This window comes from Glycine soja, chromosome 3 (assembly GCF_004193775.1).
Source record: "Glycine soja cultivar W05 chromosome 3, ASM419377v2, whole genome shotgun sequence".
Classification (NCBI taxonomy): Eukaryota; Viridiplantae; Streptophyta; class Magnoliopsida; order Fabales; family Fabaceae; genus Glycine; species Glycine soja.
In genome coordinates, this window is record NC_041004.1 from 38323814 (window position 1) to 38350162 (window position 26349).

The 26349-nt window shown below is 31.8% G+C and overlaps 2 protein-coding genes and 2 pseudogenes across 2 annotated transcripts; 3 read left to right on the top strand and 1 right to left on the bottom strand.

Annotated features, from left to right (window-relative positions):
- The first annotated feature begins 4604 nt into the window (after positions 1–4604).
- On the top strand, positions 4605–6127 carry LOC114406821 (annotated as a pseudogene).
- A 2066-nt stretch (positions 6128–8193) lies between these two features.
- Positions 8194–12693, top strand: LOC114406823 (sugar transporter ERD6-like 7). The gene is made up of 18 exons (XM_028369655.1): positions 8194–8533; positions 8748–8810; positions 9117–9206; positions 9308–9367; positions 9458–9523; positions 9633–9698; positions 9851–9926; positions 10072–10136; positions 10227–10319; positions 10439–10519; positions 10850–10934; positions 11138–11181; positions 11271–11333; positions 11447–11506; positions 11588–11641; positions 11740–11799; positions 12113–12227; positions 12380–12693. The coding sequence occupies exons 1-18, from the start codon at positions 8375–8377 to the stop codon at positions 12493–12495; spliced, it is 1416 nt and encodes a 471-aa protein (XP_028225456.1). The 5' UTR covers positions 8194–8374; the 3' UTR covers positions 12496–12693.
- Positions 12694–16310: 3617 nt separating this feature from the next.
- On the top strand, positions 16311–20571 carry LOC114406825 (annotated as a pseudogene).
- Positions 20572–20590: 19 nt separating this feature from the next.
- LOC114406822 (probable indole-3-acetic acid-amido synthetase GH3.6) lies at positions 20591–24135 on the bottom strand. Its single transcript, XM_028369654.1, has 3 exons — positions 23641–24135; positions 22362–22475; positions 20591–22273 (listed from the first exon to the last, which is right to left on the bottom strand). Exons 1-3 carry the CDS (start codon positions 23919–23921, stop codon positions 20938–20940), a joined length of 1731 nt encoding a protein of 576 aa, XP_028225455.1. The 5' UTR covers positions 23922–24135; the 3' UTR covers positions 20591–20937.
- Between the last annotated feature and the right edge of the window lie 2214 nt (positions 24136–26349).

The window sequence follows — 26349 nt, forward strand, 5'->3', positions numbered from 1 at the left end:
CACGAGATGAACTTTAACATGTTGAAGAACTTCCTCAATTCTCGGATACAGGTTCTTGTTCTTCTAACTAAGCCACACCTGGCACCGAAGACCCTTTTGATTTTCATCTTGTGGGTTTATACTTTTTCTATAGGGTGATTCCACGCCTTTCCTCGGGTTTCATCATTTTTCTGATTCAAAGTTAGCATTTTTTCATGTTTTTTTTTTCCGATTACCACAGTTAGACAGTGAAAGAAAGGTCAAGCTCTATCGTTAATTTTATTTTCCATTTCTTCCAAAATTAATAAAACATTAAAACATTATAGCCCTTGATTCATGAATGTAGCGCGAAGTGTGTGAAAATTAACTAAAGACAATGCAAGTTCTGGCTTCTTGTTGGTGTTAGTGGTTCTAATAAGGAGGTGCCATTATTGTTGTTACCCAATGATGCTCTTGAAGTGGGGACTGGGGAGGTTATCTTGTTCCAATGTGAAAAATAAAATATTAAGGACTAAATCATATATACTATATAGTATTGAAACAGAAGGGATATTCTTTCTACACAGGTGGGAAGGGGAATCTCAGGACCATGGTATGCGGCGTATTTCCCTACCTCACAGCTATAGACGAAAATATTTTTAAATAATGATGAATAAAGGATAAAAGATTAGGATTTATGACGGAAAAGTAGCGTAATAAAAAAAAAGTGTGAAATGATGTATATTCATTATTCAATGGCAGTAGAGTATTTTGATTGTCGATGTCTTGCTTAATGCTTATCTTTATGCAGCAGTTTTCATATAAAATAGTAGTAATAAGTTGAAATGGGATCTATTTTTTCTTTTGAAAAAGTTTTTCTTACATTACATGCGTGCTTGTTTCAAAGTGGCATTTTGACTTGAAAAATCAAATGTTGATTGAAGTTTCTTTTAGAGAAGTGTTGATTGAAGTTAGTAATTTTTACTTCCACGTTTTTTTTGCAATTGGACGTACTTAGAAAACTATTTGTTGAATAATTTCCAAACACCCAATATATACGTTACTTGTTTTAGAAACAAGGTAAGCAATTAGTTACTCTTAACATAGTTGACGCTAGATTCGCTGTTGGTACAAGTTTCCTTTCAATGTCAACTGTGGATATCGATTTGCTACAGATAGAGAGACAAGCAAAATATATAATCTTTGCTATTTTATTTTTCAAACTTTATAAACTGTAATAATGAAATACTACTACTATAAGTTAATGGAATTGGATATTTACTCGAAAAGCAAAAAAAAATATAAAGTGTAAACAAGGAAATTTATCGGTTAATACTTTATATTGATGCTTGGGTGGATTATTCTATTTCTTGATAAACTGGCCCAACTGGCTTTTGTTTTATTTATTGGACAACATCATAAAGCAATCAGAGACAACATCATACTCCACAGCTGGCAATCAGAGACAAATATACAGATTCCACTGTTTAAATATTAGGATTATAAGGTGGTGCTCATATAAATTAATGCATTCTTTGTTGGACAGTATAAGGCAATTGGCTGAATGTAATAAATTACTCAAAAGCTTCTTAATAAGTGGAGCTTTAATGGGTGTTATATGGCGTAATTGACGATAACAACAAAGTAGTCGGGTGAGGCTATACAGATTAAATAAAAAAGAAAAGATTCAATTATCAATCTGATGCAGCTACTATTAATGGTATCGTTGTGTCTGTGTGATCTGTTTAGCTCTACAAATATAGTTATAGTTTTTAAGAGAATTATAATTATTGTTAGTTAAAATTTAAATTATGACTTAATATAAATAAAATTAAAAATAAATTTACTTTTTACTTGTTCACTTTAAAAATAAAATTTGCATTCTTTTTGTGCCAAAATCAATCTCTAACAATTTTCAAAGGGGATTTGCGGATCAAACATAAAAAAAAAATTAGCATATTATATACCTAACAAATTGACAACGATTAAGTAATGTGCAATCCTATCCTTCTACTGATTGACACAGAATCTCCTTCCTTTATTTAACAGCAGAGAGAATTTCATGAAGGTATTTTCAACCTCACAAAACAAAACAATGTAGGGTCTTCAACCTCACTTTGGAAGATATGCTGTCCTTTTACAGGGGATTTGGAATTTCGACCTTTGTCTTTTTTTATAAAAAAAACTTTAATTGATTCAATGATTTTATATATTTAAGGAGTTATTTTTTTTTTATAAAAAAAACTCTTCCAAGGAATTAGAAAAAAGAAGGAATTTGCTTTAATATTTTCTCAAGTAAACTTAATTAAACGTGTACTTGAAATGAATGGAGGTTCTTCATGGTAATTTGAAAACAAATTATACTTTCATTATAAGTGGAAGGTTGATTGGATGAATTAATTTGTGTTATCAACAAATAAGTTGTTCGATTAAATATTATAGTTCAGCTCTTAGGTAAGCGAATCAGTAGAATCTTAGGCTAGTGGATAAAATCATGGGAACTAGCTCCACAATTGAATGGGTAGATGAAAGTTAGCATCTAACGTGGATAACCAAAATCATGCTATAAGTTGAAGACAAATTGATTGACCAATTCTCAATTGTGGATTGACGGCACTGACCTATACTTCCAACATGAGCAGGTACTACATATGTCAGCGTTGGGTGCATGGCTAGGATGATATGTTCCAATTTGGTAAAGGGTTTACATATGTAAAACCAAATATTACAGCTGTGAAATTGGCTAATCTAACATTTTTGGGTAGGGTTTCATTGTGTTTCGCATTAACACCACACCCACTGACATATGCAACTTCCAGAAAGGTATTCAGTTTTAAGTGAAAGGGTCACGGTGTTCCTATGACCTTGCCTTTGCTAATTGGCATGCGACTAAGTCATTCAAAAACGGCTGCATAAAAGTTAGTGGTAGAAAGTAAGAAAAATATTCGGTGGTTGTTTTCTCATACCGCCGTGAGACATGACTAATGAAAAAGACTAATAAATAAATAATTAATATTTAGGAATTAAATTATAATTAGATTAAATAAGAGAGATAACTACTAAAAGTAGTAGTTATAAAATGGTTTAATATCTATTAATGTAATATAATATTCTTTCTAATCTTTAATCATCACAAATGTAATAAAATCTTATTTATCTTCTCTTTTAAAGAAATTAAAGTACATAGAAGAAAAACCTTATAGAACATTATTTGTTTATTTATTATTTGTGAGAAGCGTAGATTTGAGGATCTATTTATTTCCTATAATTATCATCTATTAAACCCTTAAAAATTTTACATTTACTACTTGACTATTCTTCCTAACGTTTCCATGGCGGTCCTCGTTCTCTGCTATTGTTTTTCACGACTATTCTTTGAGTCAATTACGATAAGACATAGCTCCTGATTGTTCAGCGCTTCGGTCTTGTAATGAAAGCATGTAGTATACTAGATAATTACATGTATTTGGGCAGTTTGGCATTGTTTTGTTTGCATCATTGCATGCCTTGTACAAGCAGTATATATCCGGGTGGAAGCTGTCCGTCTTCAATTTAACATCACTTTCCCTTTCACGGACATTCGTCACCGCCCAGACTGTTGGTGATACATGGCTGTGATGAACACGAACACGCAGGTGGATCAGATCAGTGCAAGTCCATTTATGGGTGTGAGTGTGACAGGAACATGCAAGTGTGGTGTTCATAGGAACACAACACAACGGTGGCTTACACAAGTTGTGGAAAGGGTAATGTTAGTAAAAAGGGAGGTATATTTAACAATGTGACTGAGGAGGTATATTTGAAAAATCTCATTTTAGTTTTCTATTTTAAAAAAATGTACAATTTTAGTGAAATTTTTAATTTTATTTTGATTCAATTAATTTATAAGCCTAATAATTTTTTTAAGATATCATAAAAATGATTCAATTAATTATAATATAAAAAATAAAAGAAATAAAACATAAATAAAATTAAAAATTAGATCAAAATTATATATATTTTAAAAAAATTTAAGGATCAAAATTATGAATTTTTAGTTAAATTTTTATTTTAAAATATGAAAATTAAAATCATAATTTTTTTAAATAAACTGATCAAATATTTTTATTTAAAAAAAAAACTAAAATTACGAATGGAGTACAATAAAAGGCTAAAGTTACATTTAAATTTTTTTATTTATCTATGAAAACTATCTAAACACACTATGGACTTGGGAGGCCCATTTATCGAGAATTTCTATGTCTCATCAGAATTCATCAATTCTAGCTTGAACAACTTCTAAGCATTAGACGTGAAAAATGACTTTAACATAACACAGGTATTTCAAAACACGCACTGTATCGTCATCATTAAATTGGTCGAATTCAAATCAAAGATATGTATGAGTTTTTTTGACATTAATACGCGTAGAAATCAGGAATACATTTAGATTCGTGTGCAGAAAAAGCTAGGAAAAGAGTACTAGTTATTTTCATATAGTACCAGCGGCAAAAGCAAACAATGTTTGACTAATAGCCAATAGTAGTAACTAACCGAGCTTAGGTAAGGTTGAGTTCCCGGAAAGTGTCAGTGGTCTCAAATTTTCTTCTTTTGGTGTGACAAAAGGAGTTACAAAGAAAAAACCATATTCTTAACAAATTTAACAACAACAACCTCATCATACAACAAAAGCAACAAACAGCAAATTAACAACATTAATCATACCATGCTCTCAAATTACAAATCTTTTGTTAGATCACAGTCACAAACAAAAACTCCAAATGCCACTCTTCGCGTTCCTTGTCACCATCTTCCTCACTTCCCCAACCCTCTCCCTCTCTGTCCCATCATCATGTCCCCTCAACACCACCCTCCTCCCTTCACAACCCTCCTCCGCCACGCGCTGCCATTACATCCTCCGAGCCATTCGTATTCTCCAATCCGATTACCTCCGCCGCACCGGTTTATTCTTCCCTCCTTCGAATTATTCCTTCTCGTACTGGAACACTCTCCAATCTTCAATCAACCAATACGACATTCGCTCCTCTTGCAACCTCTCTTCTTCCTCTTATGAACCAGAATACCACTTTGATTAGGTTCACTTTTGATGAGATTAAAAAGGCTACTAGCAGTTTTGCTGGTGACAACATAATTGGGAAAGGGGGTTATGGGAATGTTTATAAAGGGGTACTTTTTGATGGGACTCAAGTTGCATTGAAAAGGTTTAAGAATTGTTCTGTTGCTGGGGATGCTAGCTTCACTCATGAAGTGGAGGTAATTGCAAGTGTTAGGCATGTCAACCTTGTTGCCCTCAGAGGTTATTGTACTGTCACAACTAATTTAGAGGGTCACCAGAGGATTATTGTCACTGATTTGATGGAAAATGGGAGTCTTTATGATCATTTGTTTGGTTCTGCTAAGAAGAAACTTAGTTGGCCAATTCGTCAATAGATTGCTCTAGGGACTGCTAAGGGCTTGGCTTATTTGCACTATGGAGCTCAACCTTCCATAATCCATAGGGATATTAAAGCTAGTAACATTCTTCTGGATCACAATTTTGAAGCCAAGGTTGCGGATTTCGGGCTAGCGAAGTTTAATCCCGAGGGAATGACTCATATGAGCACTGGAGTGGCTGGAACTAAGGGCTATGTTGCTCCTGAGTATGCTTTGTATGGACAGTTGACAGATAGAAGTGACGTGTTCAGTTTTGGTGTTGTGCTTCTCGAGCTCTTCAGTGGGAAAAAGGCTCTTCATGTGGAAAATGATGGTCAACCCTCTGCACTCACTGACCTTGCTTGGTCATTGGTTAGGTATGGTGAAACTTTGGATGTTATTGAAGATGGTATGCCAGAACTTGGTCCAACAGAAGTTCTTGAGAAGTATGTGTTGGTTGTTGTACAATGTTGTCATCCACAGTTATATGCTAGGCCAACAATGGATCAGGGTGTTAAAATGCTTGAGACAGAAGAAGTGGAACAGCCAATCTCTTGTATTGCTGGGAGGACTGATATTGATGAGAAATCCGTCGCTAGTAACTAGAGACTGCAGAGCTGATCCAACTGGTTAGCAGCACAAACATTGTAAAGTCACCTCACCACACTTCCTATTTTAACAAAGGAAGCTTGGGGTCACTGTTAGCACAGATAGAAATTGGAGACATTAGAATGTCTTCAATTGACTAGTAGCATTTTTTTAGTGTTTTTTATATTTGTATTTTGATTTTAGTTTTAATTGTTTCTTTAAATATTTTTTGTGAAATAAAATAAATATTTGAATAAATTTCATGTTTTTATTATAAAGTTTTTATATGAATTATCTTTTTTTTATCTTTTATTATTTTTTCTTTTTTCTTTGCAAGAATCATTTTTATTTTTTTTCTTCATTTTAGTGTTATGTTATTATAAGTTTTAATTATTATTAAGATTTTTTTTATATATGTTTTATGATTTTTCTTCTATAATTATTGTATTAGAAATCTTACTTATATATTATATTTGTTCAACAAGATATGAACAAATTTTATTATTGTGACGATTTTTATTTTTTATCAATCATATTTTGAATAATTTCATTACAAAATTTTATTTTTCCTATTTAAATCAATTGTCAAATGATATGAATGATAATTTTTAACTATCATTGACTAATTTATTTTCTTTAAAATACATTTTATCAGTGCAAATAATTTAATAATAATCATTAACACAATCAATTTAATAATAATATTTTTAGTTTTGAAATATATGTTAAAACTTATAATAAATAATTTAAATGATAGTAAATAGTACACAATAATAATAACAATAATAATAATAATACAATAGTTATTTGTAAAGGTCACTCATAAGAATCTATGACTTAGTATCCTTATGCATTTGGACCATAAAAGATTATAAACATCAATTAAATATCATTAATTTAAAATAACCAACGTATGTAACAATATAATTATTATTACAAAGAAACAATAAAATATAATAGTTAATAAAATATTAAAGATTAGTAATGAATATAAATAATTGATCACATCTTTAATAAGTTAATAAATATGTAAATAATAATATTTAAAGTTTGAAACATATAATTATTTTTATAAATAACTTTTAAAAAATAGTAAGCAATGAAAATAAAACTAAAATTAAGAATAAATAAATAATAATAATTATTAAATCGAGATTATTCATTTTATATTAAGTCATAGTGAGATTAATTAATTTAAATTTCAAAATTTTAAAAATATTACACAAAAATAATATATTCAAAATAAGTAAAATTATAGTTTAAAAACTAATTAATGAGCATATCTTTTTAATAGAATTTATACTATTTTGACAAATTAAAAAATATAAATTTTTATCATAAATATACACTCAAATTTAAATAAATATTATATATATATATATATATATATTATATTTATTATTCTTTAACTTTTATATTTCATATTGGTATTATATTAATATTATTACTTGGAGAAAAATAAATGATAATAAAATTTAATAGACTTAATAAATTCAAAGAGAATATGTGTTCATTAAAAATATAATATTTTTTTTAAATTTTACTATTTATATATTTATTTCACTACTAAAAATATTTAAAACGAATAATTTAATTTATACACATTTATTTTCAAAAGATATTACATCATTATTATTTGAATGAAAAAAAATTACAATAAATTTTAATATACTTAATTTTTAAGTTAAAATTAACTCAATTAAAAGTATAATTAATTAATTTTCTCATTAATAATATAATTATATTTAACATAACACAAAATATATAAAAAATTATATATATATATATATATATATATATATATATATATATATATATATATATATATATATGTATAATTTAAAAAAGCTGTGCAACCCACGGGTTCAAAGTTTAGTCAAAATTATAACACGCCGAACCGTAATTCAAGACTTGTCATCATGAATTGAGATTGAGACATTTTTTACCTCTCATGAATGAATGGAGTTCATGGCGCTAGTTATATCCTCTTTCACCGTCAGCAAACCTTGGAGATAAATAGGAAGTTGAAGACTCTAACGCAATTATTGTTCCAAGACAGATAGTATAATGCCAGGACACAATTTTCCAAATTTTGATAATGAACTCAGTACACTATTGTGTCCATAAGTTTGACGGCTAAGTGCTACTCCCACATCCATCCAATAACATGCGATCTAGATTCTGGTTGCGCCAATTGTAGATAATAACGCCATATAAGTGCCAGTTTTGTGTGGGACACTTCTAGCTGTAGCAGTAACATTTATACCTCATGTTTATAAGAGGAAAAAAGTTCACTTGCTTCCATAACAGCATGCTTACTTGCGTTTAGTTCGTTTTTTTCTACTATACATACACCATATCAATATTACATAAACCAAGGAATTGAACTAGTAACTGATAACGCATAGAACTGAACATGGCAATCAAAGAAGATGTGGAGGATCGCACACAGAAAGGAATCAGAGAGCCACTTGTTGTGGGGGAACAGAATCACCATGCAAACAAAGGGCATCCATGGATGGTTTACTTCAGTACATTTATTGCAGTGTGTGGCTCTTATGAATTTGGGGCCTGTGTAAGTGTTTAGTTTATAGTTGAACTTTGTGTAACATAAGTACGTTACATTCCTCATTCCCAGTAAAGAGGATGTTGTAAAGTTGAAATCCAAAATGGAAGCACTTATTGGGACTTTTTGTACAAGAAAATGAAAAAGAAATCTGAGAGCAGAAATGTGCTAATTTAATTAACTGATATGTCCCTCTGTGAAATGATTATTATTCTGTTTTCAGGCTGGATATTCATCTCCCACCCAAGATGCTATCAGGAAGGATCTCAGTCTGTCTTTGGCAGAGGTATAAGGCTGTAGTTATTCATACCTTAGGATTAGTGAAATCATGGGAAATAAATTGAAATTTGAAAATGGTAAACTAACAGTTGAACCGTGGTGGCTAGTCTTTCAGTAAGCTTAACGACGGCCAAGGATTGGTAAGAATAAGGATTATTTAACAAGAAATAAGTATAATTTTCAGACAGTATAAAGCTAGCTGATTATAACTGAAAAAAAGTATGTTGATGATCCAAAATCTTTAACAGAAAGATAGACTAGACCTGGATTTGATCTTATTTTCTTTGCTTTTTGGTGTATTGATTGTATGCAGTACTCCTTGTTTGGATCCATCTTGACTTTTGGTGCAATGGTTGGTGCAATAACAAGTGGACCTCTTGCTGATTTTATTGGACGTAAAGGGGTAAGTTTAGAGAAATTATAATAGTTTTTTGCGAGTAACTTGTTAGTTATTTTTATTTGGGGTATCCAAGGTGAGAAAATTTGATTTTGGAATATATGCAGGCAATGAGAGTGTCAAGTGCTTTCTGTGTCGCAGGGTGGCTTGTTATTTATTTTTCTGAGGTTCTTACCACAAAACTTGTGTCATGTTTTTGCCATAACTGTTCTCCAACTCCAAGGATATAACCTAACAACTTTTTCTCTTTTGTACAGGGTCCAGTGCCTTTGGACATTGGGAGGTTAGCAACAGGATATGGAATGGGAGTTTTTTCATATGTGGTTTGTAGTTCTACTCACCCAAATACTACTTAATTGACAACGTTTCATTTCAGACACTTACATGTTAGAATTATTATAAATTGACCATATATGTGATGGATTGTACAAGGTTCCTGTCTTTGTAGCAGAAATTGCACCAAAAGAACTCCGAGGGGCACTGACTACCTTAAATCAGGTAGATTTCTTAAACAATTATTGTAAATCATTGGAGTCCGTATATAAGTGTGTGTGCATGTCTTTACAGTAAACTGATTTAATCTGTACTAAACAGTATGCAGTAATGGTAACAAAGACATCTAAGTCTTTTTTTTTTATTTCTCCTTGCAGTTCATGATAGTTACTGCTGTGTCTGTGTCATTCATAATTGGAAATGTACTTTCATGGAGGGCTTTAGCTATAATTGGTGAGTCTTTTGTATTTGAATCCAATTTCATGTTTCAAAAACAAGGGTATAGCCTTACTGGCAGTCAGATCTGAAAATTTTATGAAATTAGAAATTTAATGATACTTTGCTAGAGTACTTACTAGGTAAGTGTTTGCAATTGCAGGTCTCGTTCCCACTGCTGTGTTGCTTTTGGGTCTGTTTTTCATTCCGGAGTCTCCTAGATGGCTGGTAAGAAATTAATTTACATGTTCATGTGTTAGTAAAAGGACAATATGCAGCAGTTTGCATAACATCATAAGTACCAAACAATTATTGCAGGCAAAGAGAGGACATAAAAAAGATTTTGTGGCAGCACTGCAAATACTTCGTGGCAAAGATGCTGATATATCTGAGGAGGCAGAGGAAATTCAGGTGCCCGTACTGTTGTTAGTTTTAGATATAATTCTGTGACTTTGCCGTGAAGCTCAATGTTTAAGACACCATTCTTAAGATACTGTGATTAAGTTGGTGTATTTATCACTGCCACACAGGATTATATAACTAGTTTGGAGCAGCTCCCAAAATCCAGTCTGCTGGAATTATTTCATAGAAGATATTTGCGCTCAGTCACTGTAACTATACCTCTCTCCGTTCCAAAATATTATTGAAATCTGCTTTCTTTCTCCTTTTGGATAATGCCATTAAAATATCACTTCACTTTCTTTAAGGATGTTTTTGGTAGACTAAGTATAGGGGTGAAAAATAAAATGAATTAAAAATGATTTTCAACCAAGAATGAAGATGATTGACAGTTTAGTTTCTCCACTTTCTTGTGTTTTTGTTGTATCAAGCAAATCTGAAGTGGCTTTCTTTCAAAATTTTCATCTTTTCATTTTTCATGAACCCAAGCAAGTGCACGGTAAAGACCAACAGCTAACTAATATTTATATATCGATGGCCAGATTGGAATAGGCCTTATGGTCTGCCAGCAGTTTGGGGGAATCAATGGAATTTGCTTTTATGCCAGCAGTATTTTTGAACAAGCAGGTATATACTTATGAGAATTGTTGTAATCATAATAGTGCATTTGGTTCAAAGTCAGCATTCCAAGTCTCTGTCACCATTTTCATATAACCTATAACTCAATGCCACACTTCCCATTGAAAGTATGCTTGTAAAATTGAATAAACCTCATGAAGCATTCAAATTTTTATTTTTTTGGCAATGAATATTTGTGGATTTTATGTCAGGATTTTCTCCGACCATTGGGACTATAACATATGCTTGCCTTCAGGTTCTTAATTTTAACTTAGTCACTAGTTTTTTGTAAGATCTGATACTTGTTTTCCCCAAACCAACTCATCTTGATTTTTTCTTTTGCAGATTGTGATCACAGGTCTTGGAGCAGCCTTCATAGATAAAGCTGGCAGGAAGCCCTTACTTCTGGCAAGTCCAAAGCACAAAACAGTTTATCTACAAACTTTCATTAGTTTATGAAGATCCCTTTTGTGAATAATTAATAGTAATATTCTTTTTGTTCTTTCTTGGTTTCATTTTAGTTATCTGGATCTGGATTAGTCGCAGGATGTATATTTGCAGCAGTTGCATTCTATCTCAAGGTACATCCCAACTGGGAACCCTATAGCTTCCGGTTTTTAATCCTGATAATTATGTGAAAGTGATATCCTTATGTGAAATAGGTTCACGAGGTGGGTGTTGAGGCAGTCCCAGCGCTTGCCGTAACAGGCATACTGGTATGGTGGCCATTACTATTTCTTTCTTGATGATGTTTTCTTGGATGTGTCTCAAATGTAAACTCATCTTCCATGTGACATTTTTTTGGCGATATTAGGTCTACATAGGATCATTTTCAATAGGAATGGGAGCAATTCCATGGGTTGTGATGTCTGAGGTACTTACCTCCCCTCCTTTCTCTTCTTTCAAGTCTTAATTTCACTAAGATAAGCAAAAGTGAAGAGATGCAAATTAGTTAAACATATACTATATGGAATTTCTAGAATAAAAATTGCACATTGTTGATCCCCCTGCTGTAATTACACTTATTTTCTTGAATTGGGGAGAAGCTAGTCGTGTGTTAATAGCCAGAATCAACTTAAAAATTCGCCACTTATAAAATCCGATCTCTGTTATCAGAATCAGCAAGACTTATTTTTAGCTTGCGAAGAGACATAAAACTCACTCAAATGTTACCTTTGGTGTTACAGATATTTCCTGTCAATGTTAAAGGGCTAGCAGGAAGTGTGGCCACATTAACTAACTGGTTTGGTGCATGGTTATGTTCCTATACTTTCAACTTCCTCATGAGCTGGAGCTCCTATGGTAAATAAATACAGGTCATGTTTTATTTCAATTAAGGGTGTAATGATCGTCACTATTATACGATAATTGGTTTACCACTTGGAAATAAATCGTAAAGATTGAAGTTGAGGAAACATGTATAACTAGTAAATTTTCTTGTGTACGATTTGCAGGTACCTTCATCCTTTATGCTGCAATTAATGCACTGGCTATATTATTTATAATTGTTGCGGTGCCAGAAACCAAGGGTAAAAGCTTGGAACAATTACAAGCAGACATTAACTCATAGGAAGCAGGAGTTTTGTGATTTGCAGAACAGTCTACGGTGATTAAATCATCACTAGCCACATTATTTGTCGTAGGTTTGCTTGTGTACTGTTGATTGAATTTTTTTCTCAAGGTTAATAATTTACATTGGTTGTCTTAAATGTCAATGATTCATGAAGTATACTCCAGTCATTAATTTAAAATTTGCAGTTGCATTTTAGCTCCGTAAAGAAAAAAAAAAAAAATACTTGCGTTAAACAATAAGAGGTCAAAATTATTGAAATGATATGGCTTACAAGTAATTAATTTACAAGGTAAACTTAACCACCACAACAATTAATGTAGAATGCTTTTTTTCTCTTCCTTATAGCAGTCTGATAAAGAATATCATCAAGCTTTCCTAAATGCAGTGTTTATTAACCTTTTGAAAACTTGCATAAACTTGTCATCCAAAACTAAATTTTCAATTACTCGTATCATTATGTAATCCATAATTCTCAGTAGACAGAGGATGGGGATATAATTATTGATAGAAATTCATTCCATTCACTTATTACATATTATTAACCATCGAATGATACTGTCACAATGGGCATTATGAGCAAAAAGCGTGGGTGCTTTTAGGCTTGAAGTTTGGATGTCCATGAAAATTTCGATTCCTATCCTAGCATTAGATTCATCATGCATGCAAGTTCCTATCCTAGCTTTTTCCCGACTTCTTAAACCTTGTGAAGTGTGCCACTGGGAAGAAATAAAATCAAGTTTAGGCGTATTGAAAGTAACTTGTTGGGACTAGTGATTTTGGGTGTTTTGGCAGAATAACAAATGTTATTGTCTTTTCCAAGAATAGTTGATACAAGTGGTAGTGTTGTGTTTCTTAATTAAGTGGTCTAGGATTTGAATTTTGATGAATGATTGGATATAGAATAAACTGTGTTGGAAGAAAAATATTCATTTTGTGCGTGCTTACAATGTCTGACGAAGATTTTGTAGAGTTTCAAGCCAAAATATAAGGTGTATCTATATTGGAAATTAAATTTTTATCACTAAGATTTATGTAACTTAAATGCAAAGTGAAATATTGCATTTTATTAGATGAAGTTTATTTAAATGGATGCATTGAAAGTTATTTTTTTTTCAATTTTCAAGAGGATAGATTTATTATAGTTGGTGACAATTTTTACTATAAATAGAGAAGAGAATTAATGGAGAAATAACACATGAAGAGAGAATGTGTAAGAACAAAGATGGTAAAACAAAATCACTTTGTTGAGAGATATGTATCTTTGTGTGAGAGTGTTATTATTTCTTGTAACCATTGAATAGAATACTTGGGTTTGTAGAGTGATATACTATTTGGGGTGAGTTACAATCTTGTAATCATTTTTGTGATAATGAAAATATTTTTGAAACAGTTATGTGGACGTAGACAAGAGGTGTCGGAGTACGTTAAATTCTTGTATTTGTTATTATTTTTTTCGGTATAATTTTTGTTGTGTTCTCATGATCCTTTGTGAGTACGGATCATTTTATTTGTGAGAGAATTGATTACCCAATTGATTACCCAACAGATTTGTTGTTGCTTTCGGCAGAACAACTAAATACGGACATACCAGTATCATGGTCGGTAAAAAAAATGCTACTATCTTCATATTTGCTAATCTGGTTTGGGAAAAAGTCTTACATGGAAAATAGTGTGTAACAATGCCTTTGTTGTTAGACATTATGTCTAGTTACTCTAAGCTTTTCTTCTCCACTTTGTTCTCTCTTCCATGCATTCTATCATACAGACTCATTTAGTATCATGTTAGATATCATTTGTACTTATTTAATAAGAACTTGAAATGACTAATCTTTTCTTTCTTCTCTAAACCCAATGTCTCACGGTACTATGGTGAGCTCGCAAAGCTCATGTCATCTCCTTTGGTTTAAGTAAGGGCATAGTAGGATATGAGAAGGAACAAGAATCGGGTAGCCATGGTTGGTGGTAAGAGAAAGCTTGGTCAATGTCTGCATGTCCATGAAATTGAAGTGACTAAAGTCATTTTTCTAATTTCATTAATTTGAAGAGAGAAGATAATGGAAGTGACTAAAGTCATTTTTTTAATTTTGTTAATTTTAAAAAATAACATGACACTGCACTATAATTTCAAAGATCCAAATGATGATTTCCTATCATAGGTTTCCTCGTAGGTGGAAGGGACCTAATTTGAAACATTCAAGTAAAATATATTGTTTAATCTACCTATTACATCAAGGTGATGACCTTTTTAACCTAACCTACTACTCACATCCTCACCAATATTCAAGGATTGAGTCATTATGACATATCAATATGATACACGATTGCACCCATATCGACCTTATTGTGTGTTCCATACTCTGAATATGATCGAATCCGATAAATGTTCATCGAAACAACCGGATCAATTACAGCTTGAGGATACACAACCCTCGAACCTTAAGTATAATGTACGTAAAGGCTAAGGCTTGAGGATCGGGTTACAATCCGAGATGTAATTCATTTTCGTTTTAGTTCATGTTGACTGATACACATGTCATCCTGCACTTGTCACATGGGGTGTCCTACGTGGTTTACTAAAAAAACGTTTGAAATTTTCAGTAGTGAATAGTGACACCGATGGGGAAACGCAAAAATTTTGGTTTTAAATTATCACTTGCCGAACCTTAATTCACAGTCACGTCGCAACAACACTTGTCATGGATTGATATTTGGGGCATTCCATATTTACTTCTCATGAACGGATGGAGTTTATTTGGTAAGGCATAGCCTCTTTCAGTCACCAAGCCTTAGAGATAAATAGGAAGTTGAAGACGCTTACGCAATTATTTTCCCAATAGACAGATACATCTTTAAGATATTATTTTCCAAATTATTTTACAATGAACTTTGTTCATTGTTGTGTCCATAAGTTTGATCGGTAAGTGCTACTCCCACGTCCATCCAAAAACATGAGATCTAGATTGAGTTGTTTAAGATAATACTGCCATATAAGTGCCAGCTTTGTGTGCTATACCACTTGCTCTACTTGCTGTAATTCAACTTTGGGTTAAATATATTTTAAGATAGCGTTTGTTTGTAGTCCAAAGGCTAAATTGTCTTTTTTTGTCTTATAAAAATGTAATAGTTCTTGTCCTTCACGAAAGAAAAAAAAAATCTTTTGTTCATTTATTTATAAAAATAAGAATCTCATGTCACATTTATATATTCAACAAAAAATAAAAAGTATTACACATTTATATAAATCAAAGACAAAAGATATACTGTGTGTATTTGGTTTAATATTAGGTTGAACATAAAGATATAAGTGTTATGTTTGACAAAATATTTTAAGTAGTTTTTAACTTTTTTTATTAGTTGAAAAATTCATTTAACTATTCGGTAAACAATTTTTAAAGTAATTTCTAGTATTTTTTGAAACACTACTTAAAATAATATTTTTTTAAAACGCTAGATTTTAACTTTTTATATTTTCTTCATAAATTATGTTTTATTGTTTTTAAATTATTTTACACTTTTTAATTATTTTAACAATTAATTTTACCAAATACTTATAATTTAATAAGTTAATTTTTTTAATTTTTAATTAGTTTTCTCAAATATAATCAAATTTCATTGGTTGGATGGTTAAGAAACAAGGCAAGATGAGAAATGTTTGCCGATTTGATCCCTTCTATTATCAAACTAATAATTAATATTTATGGATAAAATATAATTAAAAAAAATGTTAGGATTGAACGGGTACTCATTTCCAATGCACGTTCTGTGAGAAGTTGAAATTCAGAGCTTTTGATTCAACTGCCATTTAGGGGTCTTTCAACAGTAAACCAAACCCACGCTATAAAGACAGATATTTCTCTATTTGCAAAATACTAAAAAGTAAAACATATTAATAAGTTCCCGCGTTTCCATAACAGCATGCTTTTTGCGTTTGGTTTATTTTTATTTTTTTACTATGCATACACCATCAATATTATACATATCAAGGAACTAGTAATTACGCATTGAAGTGAACATGGCGATCAAAGACGATGTGGAGGAAGGAATGCAGAAAGGAGTCAGAGAGCCACTGGTGGCCTATGCAAGCAAAGGGCATCCATGGATGGTTTACTTTACTACATTCGTTGCAGTGTGTGGTTCTTATGAATTTGGAGCTTGTGTAAGTGTTTAGTTTATAGTTTAACTCTGTGTAACACAAATAGTTACATTCCTCATTCCCAGTAAAGAGGATGTTGAAAAGTTGAAATCCACAAAATGAAGCACTTTTTGAGGCCTGCTGTACAAGACAAAATGAAAAAAAATCTGAGAACACTCAGAAGTCAGAACAGAAAATATGCTAGTTTAATTGACTGATATGTTTCTCTGTGGAATGATTATTTGTCTGTTTTCAGTCTGGATATTCATCTCCGACTCAAGATGCTATCAGGAAGGATTTCAGTCTGTCTTTGGCAGAGGTAAGCCTGTTGTTATTCACACTTTAGGATTTGTGAAATTATGGAAAATAAATTGAAAATGCTCAACAAACAGTTGAACCTTGACAGCTAGTTTTTCATTAAGCATAAATATGACCAAGGATTGATAGGAATAAGGAATATTTAGCAAGAAAGAAATACAATTTTTTGAAAGTATAAACCTCAGCTGATTAAAACTGAAAAACATGCTAGTGATCTAAAATTTGAAACCTTTCGATAAAGATTAATTGGCTTCAAAGAAAATTGTTTGGGAAATTTTTTAGTAGCAAATGGAAACTTATTATTATTATGTACTCATAAAACATATACCCTTATTGGATTTTGATGACTGTGCTAGCAAACTAGCCCTGGATCTGATATAATTTTCTTTGCATTTTCGTGTATTGATTGTATGTAGTACTCATTGTTTGGATCCTCTTGACTTTTGGTGCGATGGTTGGCGCAATAACAAGTGGGCCTATTACCGATTTTATTGGACGAAAAGGGGTAAGTTCAGAGAAATAATGATGCTTGTTTGGGATTAAATAGTTTATAGTATTTTTATTTGAGGTATCCAATGAGTTAAAAGGTTGGTTTTGGAATGTGCAGGCAATGAGAGTGTCAAGTGCTTTCTGTGTTGCAGGGTGGCTTGTTATTTACTTTTCTGAGGCTCTTACCACAACTTGCACCATGTTTTTGCCATAACTTTTCTCCAAGGATTATAACTTGACATAACTATTTTTGTTTTATTTTTACCTTTCATAAGGGGACTATTCTTAACATAAATCTATACTAAACAGTATGCAATAAAAGTTAACGAAGACATCTAAGTTTTGTTTTTGATTTCCCCTTGCAGTTCATGATCACTGCTGCTGTGTCAGTGTCATTCACAATTGGAAATGTACTTTCATGGAGGGCTTTAGCTATAATTGGTGAGTCTTCTATATTTGAATCCAATTTTAAGTTTCAACGATAAGGGAATAGTCTTATAGGCATTCAGAACAGAAAATTTATGAAATTAGAAATTACATGATACTTTGCTGGAGTACTCACTGGGTTAGTGTTTGCAATTGCAGGCCTCATTCCCACTGTTGTATTGCTTTTCGGTCTGTTTTTCATTCCGGAGTCTCCTAGATGACTAGTAAGAAATTAATTTACAAGTTCATGTTTTTATAAGAGGACAATACGCAGTGGTTTTCATAACATAGAGTAAAAACCAAACCATGGTTGTAGGCAAAGAGAGGACGTCAAAAAGATTTTGTGGCAGCGCTGCAGATACTTCGTGGCAAAGATGCCGATATATCTGAGGAGGCAGAGGAAATTCAGGTTCCTAAACTGTTAGATTTAGATATAATTCTGCGACTTTGTTTCGAAGCGCAATGTTAAAGACAAAGCATCTGTGGTTAAGTGGGTGCATCTGTCACTGCTACACAGGATTATATTACTACTTTGGAGCGGCTCTCAAAATCCAGGCTACTGGAATTGTTTCATAGAAGATATTTGCGCTCAGTCACTGTAACTATACTTCTCTCCGTTCCAAATTTTCATTGAAAGCTGCTTTCTTTTTCCTTTTGGATAATGCAACTAAAATATCTCCGACTTTCTTTTAGGATGTTTTTGGTAGGTTTGGTATAGGGGCAAAAAATAAAATGAGTTAAAAGTCATTTTCAACCAAGAATGAAGATGATGGAAGTTTATTTTCTACCTTGTGTTTTTTTTTTATCAAGCAAATTTGAAGTGACTTTCATGCAAAATTTTCATCTTTCCATCTTTCATGAACCCAAACAAGTGCACCGTAAAGGCCACGATAACTAATTTTTATATATCAATGACCAGATTGGAATAGGCCTTATGGTCTGCCAGCAGTTTGGGGGAATCAATGGAATTTGCTTTTATACCAGCAGTATTTTTGAACTAGCAGGTACGTACTTATGAGAATGGCTGTAATCATAACAATGCATTTGGTTCGAAGTCTGCATTCCAAGTCTATGACTTCATGAAGCATTCAAATTTTTATTTTTTGGCAATGAATATTTGTGGATCTTATGTCAGGATTTTCTCCTACCATCGGGACTATAACATATGCTTGCCTTCAGGTTCTTAATTTAAACTAAATCACTAGTTGTTCTTGTAAAATCTGATATTTGTTTCCCCAAACCAACTAATCATGATTTTTCTTTTGCAGATTGTGACTACAGGTCTTGGAGCAGCCTTAATAGATAAAGCTGGCAGGAAGCCCCTACTTCTAGTAAATTCAAAGAACAAAACAGTTTATGTTCAAACTTTCATTTGTTTATGAAGATACCTTTTGTGTATAATTATCTAATGGTTCTTTCTTGGTTTCATTTTAGATATCCGGATCAGGATTGGTAGTAGGATGTATGTTTGCAGCAGTTGCATTCTATCTCAAGGTACATACCAACTGAGAACCCTATAAGCAATAGCTTCTGGTTTTTAATCCTGATAGTTATGTGAAAGTGATATCTTTGTGTGAAACAGGTTCACGAGGTGGGTGTTGCGGCAGTTCCAGCACTTGCCGTAATGGGCATACTGGTATGGTGACCATTACTATTTATTTCTTGAAGATGTTTTCTTGGATGTATCTCAAATGTGAACTCATCCTCCATGTGACATTTTTTGGTGATATTAGGTCTACATAGGATCATTTTCAATAGGAATAGGAGCAATTCCATGGGTTGTGATGTAGGTACTTACTCCCCTCCTTTCTGTTCTTTCAAATTTTAATGCCACTAGGATAAGCATAAGAAAGGTGATACAACTTAAACATACAATATGGAATTTCTATAATTACAAATGCACTTAAGAACAAGCAAATGATGGTTCTCCGCTTACATTTATTTTTCTCAATTTGGGGACAAGATATTTGTGCCAAAATCAACAAGCAAATTCTCCACTTATAAAACCTGATCACTATCAAAATCAGGTAATTAGCAAGACTTGTTTTTAGCAAGAGAGGCGTAAAACTATCTCTAATATTACCTTTGGTTACAGATATTTCCTGTTAATATTAAAGGGCTGGCAGGAAGTGTGGCCACATTAGTGAACTGGTTTGGTGCATGTTTATGTTCCTATACTTTCAACTTCTTCATGAGCTGGAGCTCCTATGGTAAATAAATACAAGTCATGGTTTTCAGTTTTATTTTATTTAAAGGTGTAATTATCACCATTATTGCATGTTAATTGGTTTACCACCAGGGAATAATAGTAGAAGATTGAAGTTCGGTAATGTGCAACCAGTAAATTCATTTGTGTATGGTTTGCAGGTACCTTCATTCTTTATGCAGCAATTAATGCACTGGCTATATTATTTATAATTGTTGCGGTGCCAGAAACCAAGGGGAAAAGCTTGGAACAATTACAAGCAGACATTAACTCATAGGAAGCAGGAGTTTTGTAATCTGCAGAACAGTGTAAGGTGGAAAAAGAAAAAGAAAAAACCGACAGCACTCACAGCAGTTTCGTGACTGAATCATCACTAGCCATATTATTTGTCGTAGGTTTTCTTCTGTATTGATGATTAAATTTGTTCTCAAGATTTATAATTAACGTTGGTTTTTCTTAATGTCAATGATTCATAAAATATACACCAGGGAGTAATGTAAAATTTGTGGTTGCACTTTAGCTCTGCAAAGGAAAAAAAACATTTTATAGCATTCGAAAATAAGAACTCAAATTTATTGAAGTTATATGGTTTACAAGTAATTAATTTACAAGGTAAACTTAACCACCAAAACAACAAATGTAATTTTTTTCCCTTGCAGCAGTTTGATAAAGAATATCAAAGCTTCCCTAAATGCATTGACTTCTTGAAAACACGCATTATCTTGTCAGTTGTCACCCAAACAACTAATCTTTCAATTACAAGTATCTTTATGTAATCAGATTGAAATTGGCATTCCTCAGGAGAGTTGAATTTCATAGGGTGGGGATAGAGGTATTGGTAGAAATTCATTCCATTCACTACGTATTATTAGCCATCGAATGATACTGCCACAAAGGCTAATTTTTCCAAGAGTTTGACAACTTCATGATTCCTTATGATCTTGGGTGGTTTATATTGACTAGCTGATGTTCCATTTTTAATGGCTAATTCTGATAACTGATCAAAAGCTCCAGGCCTTATGATGAATATCCGTAAGCTCCTTAGTTGACCTTTATCCTTCTGCACCTTGTATATAGCTCCCAACCCACTCTCAAGAGAGGAGATACAACTTCTCAAAACTCTAACTGATTCCTCTAGCTTATCCTCCAGAAAATCAGATTCCTCTTGGACTTCCACAAATACCTTCAACTGCTTCGGCATTGACTCCTGGTCCAAGAAACTTGCAAACTCAACAATCTCAATTCTCATAGCACCTCTAAGTGCAAGTTGAAAATTTTCAACTGCTGAAATCAAGTCCTTCTCAGTCACAATCTCAGCAGGAGTTTTAGGTGCTCTCATCACATACTCTACTAGTGGAGATGAATTATAGAAACCAACAACTCTCACTATATCGCCCAAACGGTATCGGTAATATCCTCTGTAAGTAGTAACAACCACTTCATACATCTTGCCAACCTCTACACTGCTATAGTCCACAGCTTCCTTGCTAGCATCATTGTCCTCATTTATGTTAAATGGAAGAAACTCAAAGTAGGCAAAAGTTGGAAGCATCACAAACCGTGTTGTCTCAGGGGGTTGCATTATGTCTAAATTTAGACCAACACAGCACTCTGAAGCAAAATAATCTCCTCCTAAAATAGGTACCTCTCCTGCATAATACTTGAGCTTTTGGTAGTACTGCTTCATGCTTCCAGTGGTAACACACCTAATATAACGAATGTTTGGCCACAATCTATACACAATTCCGCCCCAGTTATTACCTTCACAGATTAACCTTATTCTATTTGCCAATTCTGGCTGAGGTCCACCAAGTGTGTTGGTCACAGCTTCCCTCATTGCCCCCTCAGAAATTTCATTACATGGAAATCCATGGTCAAGATCATCACATAGCTGCTCCCACTTGGACTCCAAAAAACCAAATGCTTTAATCAAGCCTATAGCATAAGGGGTTGCAATTCCATCTATAAGGTCAAGATTCCTAAGGCCACATAGAAGGTGGCAGTACATTTGATTCTCAACATTAGTGGCAAGAATCACTTCTAGGGGACTGGAAAAGGCAGCAAGTTGTTGAGGGGTAGCATTACCACTTTGCAAAGGGTATGTAGATGCAGCCATGACTTTCAAGCCACATTTAGTGGTAGTAATGTTGTCAGCATAGAGAAACCATAGGATCTTGTTCACTTCTGGCCTTGGAGGAAATAGCCTACAAGAGTTTTGAAACTCATATTGTTAAACAAACATAATATCATTGAAAATTTTGGCTGAAATCAAAGTTTATTGAATTGATTCACCTTTGACGAACAGCAACACTGCCTCGGTGACCAATAAAGGAGGCAGCTTTGGAAAGGCTTGAATCAAAGTAAGGGATCAATTTCGGTTTCATGGTGCTTGAACTTGTTCCCGAGCTGAGGAAGAAAATTAAGATTTCAATTATCAATCAAATTCCCAAAAGCATCAAACGTACAAAACAAAAGAAAAGTTGGTGTAAAAAAATGCTTGATGGGGACCGGGGAATATCATGTATGTGTGCAGCATGAGAAAATTCTGAGTAAACGTTTTCTGTTTTGATTTTTAACAACAAATTACAAAAATGCCATCTTTTTTTATTTTAAAAGTTTGTGTAGAAAATATGAAAAATAAGAAGAAAAAAACTTTTTATTCAAATCATGAAATAAAGTGAAAATTTGATATTTTTTAAAAGAGAAGTAGTACCAAGTACCAACATATCCTGAAACACATTTTTTCTACCACACTATTTATAATTAGTTAAAATTTATTCTTTTAGGTACAAATTAAAATTTATTAGAAATTATAAAATAATGAGTGAAATTCATTAAACATCAAGTGGGCTCACTTTTGTGCTTATTGGTAAATTTCAGTTAATAATGAAAATTGTGACCTAAAAAATATGTTGAAAAAATAAAATTAAAAACAGAAATATTTTATCAAATAAAAAAATAGATAAATCTAAAGGATTGACACAATAATAAAAACAAAATAGGATCAGTGGTGGTCATCATGAGTGAAATTAATCTTTGAACAATGCATTGAAGAATACTCTGGTCCAAGACACAAAAAAATAAAAAAACCAATAACTTATTTATCTATATCTGTGGATATACCTTTCTTTAGCTAGCGCAGTATGTAATGCAGCCAATGATTGATAGTATGTTTGGTTTGGCGTTGAAGCCACCAAACTTGAATAATCCAAAGCTAAATTTTGTTGCTTGTGAATTTATCAATCAATTTTGTAAAAAGTGAATCTTAATCAAACATACTATGAGATGAAGAGAAATCTCAAATTCCAATAATGTCAAAGTCTATAACCATAGTTAAGTATTTGTATTGTTGGAAGGTTAAAAAAGAAGGATAATCTAAGAGCTCCAATCACTTTATAAACAAAAATTAATAAATTAATAATTAATATTTTTTGATAATATTTTTTTTTTGAAATATGATGATGGTTTGACCAATGCGAAACAAACAATCAGGGGGTAAATCATGATGGTGTGTGATTTTCAAGGAAAAGAACGATCGAAGATTGAGAGAGATGAGGGATTTAGTGAGTACCTGTAAAAGAAGCAGCGGAGAGGGTCAACGGAGAGAAAAGGGTCATCTTTCCCTTCTGCCATCTGGTTAATGTAGTCAACGTAGTCCTCATACGTGGACAAGGGCACGACACGTGCGAAAGTTGATGGATCAAGATGAAGAAGAGAACCCTTCTTGAAGGATTGAAGATAGTGCACGATTCCATTGTGAAGAAGGATCGAGCGGAGAGTCTCCAAGTGGTGGTGTTGGGCGTTTTTGGTTAAGTCTTCAAGTTTCTGCAACAATTCCTCGTCTGTCATCATGGTTGTTGTTGTTGGGTGGGTTCACGTTGGAGAATGATCACAAAGTTTTTATTGGCAAGTAGAAATACAAATACAAGAATGAAGAATCAGAACTTTGTGTTTTTCTGGGATTATGTTGCCGCGCGTTGTTTTCAGGACAGAAAGAAACTAGAGTCTTGCTTTGGTTTGTTTTGCTTTTCCCCTTTGTCGAGTTTTGACTATGAAAAGAGCATGGCACATATCTATTGTCGTGTTCTTCTATACAATGTGCTGCTGACTGGGATCACGCCAAGATACACGCAAACTGTTACGGTAAAAGGTTAAAAGCTGACGTATAACTTACTTGGAAGTTAAAAACTTGAATAGAAATTAAAAAGATGATAAATTAGATCACCCTTCCCACAAACTATTTTATTTCCTTTGTCTCCTAATAATCATCGTATTAAAAGAAAAAAAAAGTATTCAAAATTAATTATTATTTTATCTTTTTAATATAATATTTTTTTCACTTATAATATTATTAACCACATCGATCAACAACAAAAAAATAATTAATAATTATAAGGTTAATTTTATAAAATTAATATTTATTTATGTATTAGTTTTTCTTAAGTGTAGAATAATTTAAAATGATAATTACAATGAGACAGAAGGAATAATAATTTTGATCCATTACAATTTTATATTTTTTTATTATGATTTTTTATTCATAAAAATGAAAGTAAATAAGTATTTAAGAGTTTATAACAACTCATATATTTAATTCAAGAATTCAAATAGAATTCTTGATTTTTTTTTATTAACTTTTATAATTTAAAATTTTCATTTTAGGTTTTTATAGTTACGAATGAATCCAAAATTATTTTATCATCAATGTCATATTAACATCATTAATTATTTTTTTAAATAATTAAGTTTAACATATTAATTATTAAAAATTGTCATAATATTTAAATTAATTATAAAATATTTATTTTAAACATTGTAGCAATTTTTATTCGCCACTGTAACAATTTTAAATTAACTTAAATTTAAGTAGTAATAATATTTGAGAAAAATATTAAAAAAATTGATCAGAGATCAAATTACTTTTTTCAATAATGCTTTTGACGATTTTATTAATTCAATTACTTAATATTTTAATATTTACTTAATGACCATGCGTGCAAAAATGTAGGCAAACTAAACATTTGTATATACATAATTACAGTCAATATTTAATTAATTATATTAACTTTTGAAAAGTATATTACTACACATTAAGTTGAATTAGTTTAATGAAGTATCAAATAATTTAAAAGTTTTATAAAAAAATTTATAGACTTGATTTATTCAATATTTTTTTTTATTTATCGGTTAGATTAATAAAATTAATTTGCACTAAGAGTTTACTAAGAATTGCTCACGAAAAACTTGATCCTTCCATTAAAAAGTATCATAACAAATTATATAACATAATTGAAGAAGTCACGATATTTAACAAGAGAGTAGTTTTTTAACATATATATTCTCGACTAAAATTAAGTACACAAACATGACATTGCATAAACATATGTAAATATATATTACTAGTAAGAGATTGAGTGAAGATATTATAATCCTCACTTATTTTAAACATCTTATCAATAACTCTTTTTCTTTCTCTATTTTTATCGTATTACCTATTATATTTATATTTTTCTCAATTTTTTTTTTGTCAATGTGAGAAATATATTTTGGATGTAAAAAACCTTTTTCCTATAAGAAATTTACCGTGCTAACAACATTAGTCAAAGGTGTGGGTGTTAGCTCCTTTCGGTCAGAACAAAAAATAGTTAAAGGTGAAAAAGTTGTCCAAATTTTCAAGTGAACAATGAAATGTGAATCCTTACACGAGAGGAACCGCGATGGCCCCAACTTCTTGGGATTGGAGTTTTCTTTTTACTCTAACCCGCATCATTCTCCGGCTTTTTTTTTTTATCACTTTAAACATTTCATATTTTCATTACCCTTTGTTTAGTAGGTGACAAATTAAGAGAAATGGTGTGATTAATTGGAGTTAATTTTTTTGGAAAAAAATATCACACAATTGAGATACTTAATTGATGCAATTGAAATTTAAGAGATTAAAACTACATATATTTGTAATACATGAAGAACCCAAGTGGTTAAATGAAAATCTAAAAGATTAAAATTATATAATTATAATATCAACGACCAAAAATACAATTAAACTATTTTTTATTATATCATATTATTTATTGTATTCTCATATTTTTTTCAATTCTATTTTTTCTCTCTAAATGTATATTACACCGAGGTATATATCTATAAACAATTAATGAGCTCAAATATTTGGAATGTGATTTTATTTTTCATAAGTCTTGTAAGATCAGTGTTAATAACACACATTCATTTGGTTGAAATTTTTTAAGAATTACAAAATCATTACATGAAGTCATTAAATAAG